This window comes from Phyllobates terribilis, unplaced genomic scaffold (genome assembly GCF_046119375.1).
Source record: "Phyllobates terribilis strain yellow unplaced genomic scaffold, ASM4611937v1 Scaffold_8__6_contigs__length_399053987, whole genome shotgun sequence".
Classification (NCBI taxonomy): domain Eukaryota; kingdom Metazoa; phylum Chordata; class Amphibia; order Anura; family Dendrobatidae; genus Phyllobates; species Phyllobates terribilis.
Window position 1 is genome coordinate 294,679,593 of NW_027362768.1, and position 13,722 is coordinate 294,693,314.

The following is a 13,722-nucleotide window of genomic DNA, read 5'->3' on the forward strand; positions in this document are numbered from 1 at the left end:
AAAAAAGTGTGAAACAACTGAAAATATGTCTTATATTCTAGGTTCTTCAAAGTAGCCACCTTTTGCTTTGATGACTGCTTTGCACACTCTTGGCATTCTCTTGATGAGCTTCAAGAGGTAGTCACCAGAAATGGTTTTCACTTCACAGGTGTGCCCTGTCATGTTTAATAAGTGGGATTTCTTGCCTTATAAATGGGGTTGGGACCATCAGTTGTGTTGTGCAGAAGTCAGGTGGATACACAGCTGATAGTCCTACTGAATAGACTGTTAGAATTTGTATTATGGCAAGAAAAAAGCAGCTAAGTAAAGAAAAATGAATGGCCATCATTACTTTAAGAAATGAAGGTCAGTCAGTGCGAAAAATTGGGAAAACTTTGAAAGTGTCCCCAAGTGCAGTTGCAAAAACCATCAAGCTCTACAAAGAAACAGGCTCACATGAGGACCGCCCCAGGAAAGGAAGACCAAGAGTCACCTCTGCTTCTGAGGATAAGTTTATCTGAGCACCAGCGTCAGAAATCGCAGGTTAACAGCAGTTCAGATTAGAGACCAGGTCAATGCCACACAGAGTTCTAGCAGCAGACACATCTCTTCAACAACTGTTAAGAGGAGACTTTGTGCAGCAGGCTTTCATGGTAAAATAGCTGCTAGGAAACCACTTCTAAGGACAGGCAACAAGCAGAAGAGACTTGTTTGGGCTAAAGAACACAAGGAATGGACATTAGACCAGTGGAAATCTGTGCTTTGGTCTGATGAGTCCAAATTTGAGATCTTTGGTTCCAACCACCGTGTCGTTGTGCGACGCAGAAAAGGTGAACAGATGGACTCTACATGCCTGGTTCTCACCATGAAGCAGGTGTGATGGTGTGGGGGTGCTTTGCTGGTGACACTGTTGGGGATTTATTCAAAATTGAAGGCATACTGAACCAGCATGGCTACCACAGCATCTTGCAGCGGCATGCTATTCCATCTGGTTGGCGTTTAGTTGGACCATCATTTATTTTTCAACAGGACAATGACCCCAAACACACCTCCAGGCTGTGTAAGGGCTATTTGACCAAGAAGGAGAGTGATGGTGTGCTACGCCAGATGACCTGGCCTCCACAGTCACCAGACCTGAATCCAGTCAAGATGGTTTGGGGTGAGCTGGACGCAGAGTGAAGGCAAAAGGGCCAACAAGTGCTAAGCATCTCTGGGAACTCCTTCAAGATTGTTGGAAGACCATTTCCGGTGACTACCTCTTGAAGCTCATCAAGAGAATGCCAAGAGTGTGCAAAGCAGTCATCAAAGCAAAAGGTGGCTACTTTGAAGAACCTAGAATATAAGACATATTTTCAGTTGTTTCACACTTTTTTGTTAAGTATATAATTCCACATGTGTTAATTCATAGTTTTGATGTCTTCAGTGTGAATGTTACAATTTTCATAGTCATGAAAATACAGAAAAATCTTTAAATGAGAAGGTGTGTCCAAACTTTTGGTCTGTACTGTATATATATATATATATATATATATATATATATATATATATATATATATCTCTCTATCTATATGTATAGAGATATATATATATATATCTATATCTCTCTCTCTCTCTCTATCTATCTATCTATATCTCTCTCTATCTATATATATATATCTCTCTATCTCTTTCTATCTATATATATATATCTATATCTCTCTCTCGCTATATATATATATCTCTCTCTATCTCTCTATCTACTGTATATATATCTCTATCTATCTATATACATACATTATACACATATATATATATATATATATAGATAGAGATATATATATAGATAGATATATATATATATATAGATAGAGATATATATATATATATATATATATATATATATATATATATATAGATAGATAGATAGATAGATAGATAGATAGATAGATAGATAGATAGATAGAGATATATATATATATATATATATATATATATATATATATATATATAGTGAGGTAGCGCTATTCATCATGTTGAGGGGCACTCACTTCACCGGGTCAATTAAAGCACACATGCAACATTTCCCGGTAATCTAAAGTCCAGCAGTTTATTAAACATCATAAACTGCCTATAACATAGTCCATCTCAGTGGCTCGTGGCATGTTACACATGTAATATCCTAGAGCCTTTTCAGTGGCAGATATGCCCGCTTGGCTTCAGATACAGCCTTCAGCAAGGTAACAACATCAATGTCCATTTCAATCACCGATTTTACCTTTGCAGGGTCTAGCGGCTTCCATCAGCTCTGTTCTGACAAAGCGGTGGCTTAAGGCTCACCATACGTGGTCTACAGGCCACATGCCTTCCAGGGCTAATGGTGTCCCAGACACAGGGATCAGGTCTCTTGCCTCCCCCTGTTTCAAAACCACCAGGATATATATATCCTCCGTGCGCACAGGACCTGTGATGATGTCACAGTCATGTGATCAGTCACCTGAAGGGGAGGTAAGTGGTCAGCCAGAACACACCCCCTCAGACATTTTGGGAATGAAGCAAGCCGCTGCATTACATATCCTCCCCCCTCTTGTTCAAGCCCATGGTATTGAACACATGATATACACAATCATATTATAACCCACGGTTCACACAGAGACCATGTACTTGACGTTTGCACTGCCCAGCCCCTGGAACATTAGTCATCATCATTAGCCCATTACTTAGGGACCTACCATCCATCATTGTCACTAACTTCGTCAAGTCACATTTCCGAGTCGTAACCTTGTCAGACCTTCCCCGCTCCCAGCGGTCGATATAGCAGTGCGACTCACTAGCCCTTGTATCTAAGGTCAGTTCCAACTCCGTACTATCCCGTACACTATTGGGTCGTTTACATGGGCCTCTCAGACCTGAGCTACTGGAGAACTCACTACCTCTAAACCCACGCCCACTATCCTCAGGACATCCTGAAAGGTTTCTAATTTCTGCTGTAGTCGTTCTATTATTTGGAGGGCCCTTTCTCTGTCTGGTCTCACAATTTATAGACGGCTGCCATCTTCTGCTGTTCAGGCGACGCTGTCTTTCCATTCGCAGTCTGGTGAGATTCAACTGTTCTACCTCTCGCAGGTAGGTCACTCGGTACTCCATCAGCATTCGTATATATGCAAGATTTTCTTCCGTTCCTACAGCGGAGAATGACACCATGCAGTCTTTAACCGGTATCCAGTCCTGATGATCATGGGGACTGCTTACTTTCATCACACCGGACTTATTTACAATCATTTGCATGGCTTGGCCATTTCTCCCAATGAGCTTTCTTACCAGAGCATGAGGCATCCAGATGACTTCTTCCCGCAGACTGAGCTTTTCTCATAAGCTCCAGTTGTCTAATGGCTTGTTCCGTCTTCAACCGGACAATCCGCTTCGTGCGAACACATCGCCAGTGCATGTCACTTAGGATAGCCACCCTCTTCACTGTGACTTTGGTTGTGGACAGAACCACCAGCTGTTTAGCTTCTGAGGTCGAATACACCTTATAGGCTCCCATGGCCTTCTTGAACTCTTCATGCACGGACTCGCTGGTGCATTCTTCTCTCAAATCTTCGGGTACATCTATGAGGCACTTGTACCGAGAAGTTTCTGTCTCACCAGTGGTCTCCAAATGATCATCTGGCTCAGGTTTAAGGGACAACTGACTTTCAGCGTCTTCACCCTGTATGCTTCCCCTGAGCTGACGCACAGCTATGAACTCAAGAATTCTCCTCAGGTCCACCTTCTCATGGTATAAAGGATTAAGCGCAACTTGTTTGCCCTTTCGCTTCTCCAAGGCAGCCTCGCTCACTGATTGGTACTTTGCCAGGTGACCTTTGAGCTTGAAAACTTTTTCCTCTAGCTCAGCTACTCGCCTCTCAGCAACCCATCTCTGAAGCTCTTCCTGCTTCAACTGCTCCTTTATCAGTAGAGTTCTCTCAGACCTCTCTGTCTCCAATGCGGCCACTCGGCTCTCGACAGCCAGTCTCTCAAGCTTCTCTTGCTTCAAATGGGCTTGTAGCGTCTCCTTGAGCTCCTTGATCTCGGCTCTTACATCCACTGAATCATCCAAGCTCGCATTATTCGAGGTGGTATTTACTTCATACCTCCCTTCTCCAGTGGCAAACTCCTGACCCTGGTCTGTGGCTTCTCTGATAGACTTCTCCATCTTTTTCTGCTCCGCTTCCATCCTGCCGATTCTATCCGTAAGGCACGTCTCTGCCCTCTGGAGATCATCACAGAACGTCTGCAGCTCCTTCACCTGAGCTTCCAGTCCTAGGATCTTTCTGCGGAGATCATCATTCTCATCAAGGGTGTCCTGTAGAGTGGTCTCAATCACTTGGCGCATGTGCTCTGCATCCACCTTATCATCCTCTAGTTTTTTCTTAACCTTGAGGAGATCCTCATAGTCTCTCTTGGTTTGTTGCAGTTCCCTATTGAATTTTTCATGCATCTTTTCGGGTCTAGCAGCTTCCACCAGCTCTGTTCTGCCAAAGCTGTGGCTTAAGGCTCACCAGACGTGGTCTCCAGACCACGTGCCTTCCAGGGCTAATGGTGTCCCAGACACAGGGATCAGGTCTCTTGCCTCCCCCTGTTTCAAAACCACCAGGATATATATATCCTCCGTGCGCACAGGACCTGTGATGTCACAGTCATGTGATCAGCCACCTGAAGGTGAGGTACGCGGTCAGCCAGAACACACCCCCTCAGACATTTTGGGAATGCAGCAAGCCACAATATCATATATATTAATTATTATTATTAATATATACACATACACACTTCCTGGTGACTTTCAGAAAGTGGACCACCCCTTTAAAAGACTGTAGTAACACCAGCGCTGGTCTTTAGTGATGTGGATTATGCTACTATAGCAATCATTTGGAAAATGTCAGAGCCGAATATTACACGTTCAACTAATCAGCCCCTGACATTTTAATAAAAGGGAGTTTGTCAGCACAAAATGACTGGTTAAACCAAGCTCAGTGCACCAACAGCTCAGTGCACCTTTCCATCTACTTGTTATCCATCTATTTCTGTAAAGTCAGAGCTGTCAATCAAGAAAAGGAAGATGAAAAACAAGTAGGTGAGAAGCTGCACTGAACTGTTGGCCCAGCCAAGGTGCACTGAGCACTTGTGTTTGGTTTGAACAGTCATTTTGTGCAGACAGACTGCCTTAAAATAACATCACTCTTTTCCAGCTTAAGGACACATTGTAGCAGGGGCCTACAGTACAATGTTCTATCTTGATGCATGATCATTTAAAAGGGGGTTTCCAGGTGCCCGATATTGGTGACCTATTCATGGGGCAGGTCATCAATATCAGACTGATTGGGGTCCAACCGATCAGCTAGTAAAAGTCAGCTCCTATTGAAGGGAATAGGACCTGGGGCACCTTGTGGCATCAGAAGGAAAAAGTGTCTATATTGCATATGAAATGTGGAGCACAGCATGTAGACCATGTGCATTTTGGTGCAAATATAGCCAAAATTCCAGGGCATGTAGCTTTGTAAATCCTCAAAATTGTGTGGCACCGGATCAGAAATCATATCTGTATTCACATAAGTGGATATAATTAACCCCTTAATAACATCTGACGTACTAATACGCGTCTGTGCCCTGGGACTTAAGAGCCAGACCCGTATTAGTACGTCATGGCGATCGCGCGCGCACACAGGCTGTGCGGGCGCGATCGCCGCCGGGTGTCAGCTGATTGTCACAGCTGACACCCGGTACTATGTGCAGGGAGCGGTCACGCACCGCTCCCAGCACATTAACCCCCGCGATGCTGCGATCGAAGTCGATCGAAGTCGATCGCGGCATTGCGGGGGCAAGGGGAGGTGATCGCCGATACTCACCTCCTCTTCCGGCTTCCAGCGCAGTCTGCAAAGGCTTCCCGGGTGTTGCCATGACGACCCGATGTCGTCATGACAACATCCGGGTCACCAGAGAGCAGGAAGATTGCTTGGACATGCGCAGTGCATCTCCAAGCAATCTTCACACTGTGCACTTCTGACAGCCTTCATGGCATAGGGATGGTGCTCCATTCCTGTGCCATGCAGGCGATCAGAAAAAAAAAAGTGAAAGTCCCAGAGTGGGACAAAGTAATAAAGTGTATAAACTGTGTGAAAGTGGAAAAAAAAAAAAAAAAAAAATGTGCAAAAATATTATAAAAAAATAAAAAAAATAATACACCAAAAATAAAAATATAATGTACCCATCAATAAATATTATTATAAAAAAAATAAAAAAAAAACAATAAAAGTACACATATTTGGTATCGCCGCGTCCGGAACAACCTGACCTATAAAACTGTCCCACTAGTTAACCCCTTCAGTGAACACGGTAAAAAAAAAAAAAAAAACACCAAGCAAAAAACAATGCTTTATCACCATACCGCCAAACAAAAAGTGGAATAACACGCGATCAAAAAGACGCATATAAATAAAAATGATACCGCTGAAAACGTCATCTCGTCCCGCAAAAAACAAGCCGCCATATAGCTCCATCAGCCGAAAAATAAAAAAGTTATAGCTCTCAGAATAAAGCGATACTAAAAAATATTTTTTTCTATAAAATAGCTTTTATTGTGTATAAGCGCCAAAACATAGAAAAATTATACAAATGTGGTACCGCTGTAAACGTACTGACCCGAAGAGTAAAGCTGCCTCATCAATTTTACCACACGCGGAACAGAATAAAAAAAAACAAAAAAAAACAATTCCTGAATTGTTGGTTTTTGTTTATTCTGCCTCCCAAAAATCGGAATAGAAAGCGATCAAAAAATGTCACGTGCCTGAAAATGGCACCAATAACAACGTCAAGTCATCCCGCAAAAAACGAGCCGTCACATGACTGTCTGCCAAAATTTGGAAAAATTATAGCTCTCAAAATATGGCGATGCAAAAACTAGATTTTACAAAAAATGCGTCTTTTAGTGTGTGACAGCTGTCAGTCATAAAAACCCCATATGATTCTGGCATTGCTGTAATCACACCGACCCGAAGAATAAAGTCGTCTAATCACTTATACCGCACAAGGAACGGCGTCAAAAATAAACTCTTGAGTTAGGATTGGGCTAGGGTTAGGGCTGGGTTTGGGGCTAGGGTTGTGCTGGGGCTAGGGTTGTGCTGGGGCTAGGGTTGTGCTGGGGCTAGGGTTGTGCTAGGGTTAGGGCTGGGGTTGGGATTTTTTTCAAAAGTAAGAAAAAAAGATGACGATATGGCGACTAGTGTTGAGAGCAAGTGCTCGCTACTTGAGTTTGCATCGGGTGCTCTGGTATGCATTTAGTATCGTGGGTATTTGAGTGACATGCTCGAGTCTCTGCCCCATATGCTTCGCGGCCAAAAAACTTTACGGGGATTGCCTGCCATGCACGAGCGATCCCCGCATGTTTTTTTTTGGATGTCTAATAACCGTGAAACATGCGGAGCAGGGACTCGAGCATGTCACTCGAGCACACGCTGTACATGGTGCATACCTGAGTACCCGATGCAAACTCAAGTAGCGAGCACTTGCGCTCAAGAATAATGAAAACTTATTCAATATGATGACCTAATGTAAACAAATAATGTGCCGTACCTCTGGGTTCAAAATGTTCACTATACACCTTAATAAAATCTTTGAGGGGTATAGTTTCCAAAATGGGGACACTTGTGGGGGAGCTCCACTGTTTAGGCACATCACGGGCTCTCCAAACGCGACATGGTGTCCGCTAACAAATTGAATGGAAAATCGGCTCAAATTGTTAGCGGACGCCATGTTGCGTTTGGAGAGCCCCTGTGTGTCCAAACATTGGAGCTCCCCCACAAGTGACCCCATTTTGGAAACTAGACCCCCCAAGGCACCTATCTAGATGCATAGTGAGCACTTAGAACCCCCAGGTGCTTCACAAATTGATTCGTAAAAATGAAAAAGTGAAAATAAAACACTTTTTCATTTTTATGAATCAATTTGTGAAGCACCTGGGGTTCCAAGTGCTCACTATGAATCTAGATAGGTGCCTTGGGGGGTCTAGTTTCCAAAATGGGGTCACTTGTGGGGGAGCTCCAATGTTTGGGCACACAGGGACTCTCTAAATGCAACATGGTATCCGCTAACAAATTGAATGGAAAAATCGGCTCAAATTGTTAGCGGACACCACATTGCGTTTGGAGAGCCCCTCTGTGCCCAAACTTTGGAGCTCCCCCACAAGTGACCCCATTTTGGAAACTAGACCCCCCAAGGCACCTATCTAGATGCATAGTGAGCACTTGGAACCCCCAGGTGCTTCACAAATTGATTCGTAAAAATGAAAAAGTGAAAAAAAAAACACTTTTTCATTTTTATGAATCAATTTGTGAAGCACCTGGGGTTCCAAGTGCTCACTATGAATCTAGATAGGTGCCTTGGGGGGTCTAGTTTCCAAAATGGGGTCACTTGTGGGGGAGCTCCAATGTTTGAGCACACAGGGACTCTCCAAATGCAACATGATATCCGCTAACAAATTGTCGGCTCAAATTGTTAGCGGATATCATGTTGCATTTGGAGAGTCCCTGTGTGCCCAAACATTGGAGCTCCTCCACAAGTGACCCCATTTTGGAAACTAGACCCCCCAAGGCACCTATCTAGATGCATAGTGAGCACTTGGAACCCCTAGGTGCTTCACAAATTAATTCGTAAAAATGAAAAAGTGTTTTTTTTTTCACTTTTTCATTATTACGAATCAATTTGTGAAGCACCTGGGGGTTCCAAGTGCTCACTATGCATCTAGAAAGGTGCCTTGGGGGGTCTAGTTTCCAAAATGGGGTCACTTGTGGGGGAGCTCCAAAGTTTGGGCACAGAGAAGCTCTCCAAACGCAATGTGGTGTCCGCTAACAATTTGAGCCGATTTTCCATTCAATTTGTTAGCGGATACCATGTTGCATTTAGAGAGTCCCTGTGTGCCCAAACATTGGAGCTCTCCCACAAGTGACCCCATTTTGGAAACTAGACCCCCCAAGGCACCTATCTAGATGCATAGTGAGCAGTTGGAACCCCCAGGTGCTTCACAAATTGATTCATAAAAATGAAAAAGTGTTTTTTTTTTCACTTTTTCATTGTTACGAATCAATTTGTGAAGCACCTGGGGGTTCCAAGTGCTCACTATGCATCTAGATAGGTGCCTTGGGGGGTCTAGTTTCCAAAATGGGGTCACTTGTGGGGGAGCTCCAATGTTTGGGCACACAGCAGCTCTCCAAACGCAACATGGTGTCGCTAACAATTTGAGCCAATTTTGCGTTAAATTTGTTAGCGGACACCATGTTGCATTTAGAGAGCCGCTGTGTGCCCAAATATTGGAGCTCCCCCACAAGTGACCCCATTTTGGAAACTAGACCACCCAAGGCACCTATCTAGATGCATAGTGAGCACTTGGAACCCTCAGGTGCTTCACAAATTGATTCATACAAATGAAAAAGTGTTTTTTTTTTCACTTTTTCATTGTTACGAATCAATTTGTGAAGCACCTGGGGGTTCCAAGTGCTCACTATGCATCTAGATAGGTGCCTTGGGGGGTCTAGTTTCCAAAATGGGGTCACTTGTGGGGGAGCTCCAATGTTTGGGCACACAGGGACTCTCTAAATGCAACATGGTGTCCTCTAACAAATTTAACGGAAAATCGGCTCAAATTGTTAGCGACACCATGTTGCGTTTGGAGAGCCGCTGTGTGCCCAAACATTGGAGCTCCCCCACAAGTGACCCCATTTTGGAAACTAGACCCCCCAAGGCACCTATCTAGATGCATTGTGAGCACTTGGAACACTCAGGTGCTTCACAAATTGATTCATAAAAATGAAAAAGTGTTTTTTTTTTTCACTTTTTCATTGTTACGAATCAATTTGTGAAGCACCTGGGGGTTCCAAGTGCTCACTATGCATCTAGATAGGTGCCTTGGGGGGTCTAGTTTCCAAAATGGGGTCACTTGTGGGGGAGCTCCAATGTTTGGGCACACAGCAGCTCTCCAAACGCAACATGGTGTCGCTAACAATTTGAGCCAATTTTGCGTTAAATTTGTTAGCGGACACCATGTTGCATTTAGAGAGCCGCTGTGTGCCCAAATATTGGAGCTCCCCCACAAGTGACCCCATTTTGGAAACTAGACCACCCAAGGCACCTATCTAGATGCATAGTGAGCACTTGGAACCCTCAGGTGCTTCACAAATTGATTCATACAAATGAAAAAGTGTTTTTTTTTTCACTTTTTCATTGTTACGAATCAATTTGTGAAGCACCTGGGGGTTCCAAGTGCTCACTATGCATCTAGATAGGTGCCTTGGGGGGTCTAGTTTCCAAAATGGGGTCACTTGTGGGGGAGCTCCAAAGTTTGGGCACACATGGGCTCTCCAAACACAACATGGCGTCCGCTAATTATTCAAGCAAATTTTACAATCAAAAAGTCAAATAGCGCTCCTTCCCTTCCGAGCCCTGCCGTGCGCCCAAACAGTATTTTTTCCCCAAATATTGGGTATCTGCGTGCCCAGGGGAAATTGCACAACAAATTTTGGGGTCCATTTTTTCTTGTTACCCCTGTGAAAATAAAAAAAATTGGGTCTAAATTAACATTTTTGTGAAAAAAGTTAAATGTTAATTTTTTTCTTCCACATTCAAAAAATTCCTGTGAAGCACCTGAAGGGTTAATAAAGTTCTTGAATGTGGTTTTGAGCACCTTGAGGGGTGCAGTTTTTAGAATGGTGTCACTTTTGGGTATTTTCTGTCATAAAGACCTCTCAAAGTGACTTCAAATGTGATGTGGTCCCTAAAAAAATGGTTTTGTAAATTTTGTTGGAAAAATGAGAAATCGCTGGTCAACTTTTAACCCTTATAGCTCCCTAACAAAAAAAAATTTTGGTTCCAAAATTGTGCTGATGTAAAGTAGACATGTGGGAAATGTTATTTATTAACTCTTTTGTGTGACATATCGCTCTGATTTCAGGGCTTAAAAATTCAAATTTTGAAAATTGCAAAATTTTCAAAATTTTCGCCAAATTTCCGTTTTTTTCACAAATAAACGCAAGTGATATCGAAGAAATTTTTCCACAATCATGAAGTACAATATGTCACGAAAAAACAATCTCAGAATCAGGGGGATCCGTTGAAGCGTTCGAGAGTAATTACCTCATAAAGTGACAGTGGTCAGAATTGTAAAAATTGGCCCGGTCATTAACGTGCAAACCACCCGCGGGGCTTAAGGGGTTAAACATATCTGCTGATTATGGATTCCTAAATTGAGCCTCTGTGTAATGATCTGATGTCGGATCCTTCTACATTTGCATCCTGAAAACTTTAAGAGAAGTTCTGGAAAGTTTTGTGCAATATGACATCTGCGACTTTCACTTTATATTCACTCACACTACCAAGCAGTTATTTAAGGGCTGCAGAGAGGAGGGAACTCAGCGATTGTATGTTACCTGAAATAATAAATCTCGTCATCCACAACTTTGGCCGACAGAGAAAACCGTTTTAGACCCTTAAACCTCTTCATTTGCTTGTCGCTCTCATTATAACGACTTTCGCACAGAAGCACGTCGTTCTCAGGGATTTCCGTTGGACGGCAAGACAGAAAGTCCTTGAAGGATAAAACAGCGCACTTTCCTGGAAAAGACAAGAGAATAGTAGAGTAGAAGAAGCTGGAAGGCCAAAAAGCTTGAAAGGGTCTTAAAGTAGGAGAAATGTGGAGAATCCTGCTCAACTGATCAGGTTGTGAGCTCAGGACCACTGAAAAAACTTTGGCTGCTGGAGAAACGTGAAGAAACTGGAAACAAATGGGTTAATCTGCGCGGCCAGCAGAAAGACGATCAGGAGACAGGAATACAAACGTGATTTGTCTACGAGTTTCAAACTTCATCAGGACAAACTACAGTTGTGGTTTGTCCTGATGAAGTAGTTTGAAACTTCGAAATGTGTAGACCAATAAACTGCATGTTTGTATTCCGGTCTCCTCAGTGTCTTTCTGCTGTCAGCGCAGGTTAACCCATTTGTTTCCAGTTTCTTCAAGTTATCTCTTCAGAGAGGAAGAAGACTTGAACTCTAGTGTCATCTATTGGAAGTAGCGATCCTACAAGTCGGTATAGACCCTTTAATGAGCCTTTCAATAGGACTTAGAATAAAAGCCAAACCAAAATCCCAATTTGCAGACACGGTGTTTCGGAGTATTGCCCCTAATCAATGCAAAGTATGAGATCTGATTTGGCTGGCTGAGAGGCTAAGACTGTGATCTAAAGGGTAAGGTTATGGAGAGCGACAAGCCAGGTCTGTCATTCCAGTATGAGGAGACTTAACCTGGCTTGTCGCTCTCCATAAGGAGAAACCTTACCCCTTAGATCCCAGTCTTCGCCTCTCACCCAGCCAATTCAGATCTCATGCTTTGCACTGAGGAGGGGCAATACCCAGTAGCACTGTCTGCAAATTGGGATTTTGGTTTGTCTTTTATCCTAAGTCATACTGCAAGGCTCGTTAAAGGGTCAATATTGACTTGTAGAATTACTACTTCCAATAGGTGATGCTAGAGTTCAAGTCCTCTTCCTCTCTGAAGAGACAATTTGCATATTGAATTCCCCAGAGGAGCATGCAAGGCGGTTAAGCCTCCTCCCTCTGAAATGCCAGACCTGGCTTGTCACTTCCATAAGGAGAAACCTTACCCCTTAGATCCCATCTTCTTCAAGAAAATAGTAGAAACTTTGTCAAAGGGAGTGTGTCATCCCCCAAGGTAAATTCACACCATTTATACAGTTCTATAGGGGAATTAGGCCCTGTATAAATCACAGCTGCTTTCGTTTTTCAGAAAAACAGTTTTGTTTCGTATGTAATTGGAGACTCCTTGGTGCACTCTTGGAGTGGCCAAGTTCACCGCACCGTTCCACCCTGTCAATCACTGTTCAGCGCACCTCCCCTTAGCTTGATTGACAGCGTTTGCATACCTGAACTGAATTGCTGGCCCTGCAACTGCTTGCTATGTGCAATCAAGCTAAGGAAAGGTGCGCTGCATGCTGATTGTAGGGGCGGAATAGAGTACTGAACCCTTGGGCATGCCAAAGGTACACCAAGAAGCCCTCATTTATATAAGGAATCAAAGGTGTTTTTTTCTGAAAAACTAAAAAAAAATTCTGTTGGCCTTGAAGACTTGGACCCATCAGTTAGATATGTTATAATTCATACCTTCCTGGTGGTTAAAAAAGCAATAGCTTATTTTTGGAAAAAACCTGATGTGCCTGGCTTATCTGACATTTAGGAAAAGATTTCCTTACATACCTGACTCGAACTCCGATTTTCCATTAATAATAATTGTCTGAAAAAATACTCTAAGAAATGGGATTGTTGGATTTCCACGTTTCCCAATCCTTAGTTTTATCTACCATAAACCTCTGTTCCACATTATTACTTTTATACCGGTTCCTCCTTTCTTCCATGGTACAAAAGATCACACTTTATTAAGTCTGACTAGATTATATTATGTTTTTATTATGTTTTTGTCTTATTTGATGTTTAACCATATGTTACGATACTTACACTGATTATATGCTACATTACCCTTTTTAATTACGCAATTGAGTTCTCTAAATCCCCCCCCCATTCCTTCCTTTCCCTATCCCCTTTCCACACACCCCTCTATTTCCTGTTATTTTTTCCCTACCCCCTTATCATACCCTTTCAAAAGTTTAATAAAAATTATTGAAAACGAAAAACTAAAAAAAAGTGCAATTTATATGGCAGGTATGAGGT

General features: G+C 42.9%; 1 protein-coding gene across 8 annotated transcripts in view; it reads right to left on the bottom strand.

Moving 5' to 3' along the window:
• PBRM1 (polybromo 1) overlaps window positions 1–13,722 on the bottom strand; it is a 112,370-nt gene that overhangs the window by 32,102 nt on the left and 66,546 nt on the right. For all 8 annotated transcript variants that reach the window (XM_073644433.1, XM_073644440.1, XM_073644437.1 and 5 more), the window contains exon 23: window positions 11,412–11,595. In XM_073644433.1, the coding sequence (XP_073500534.1) occupies window positions 11,412–11,595 (184 nt within the window). The remainder of the gene's footprint in view (window positions 1–11,411; window positions 11,596–13,722) is intronic.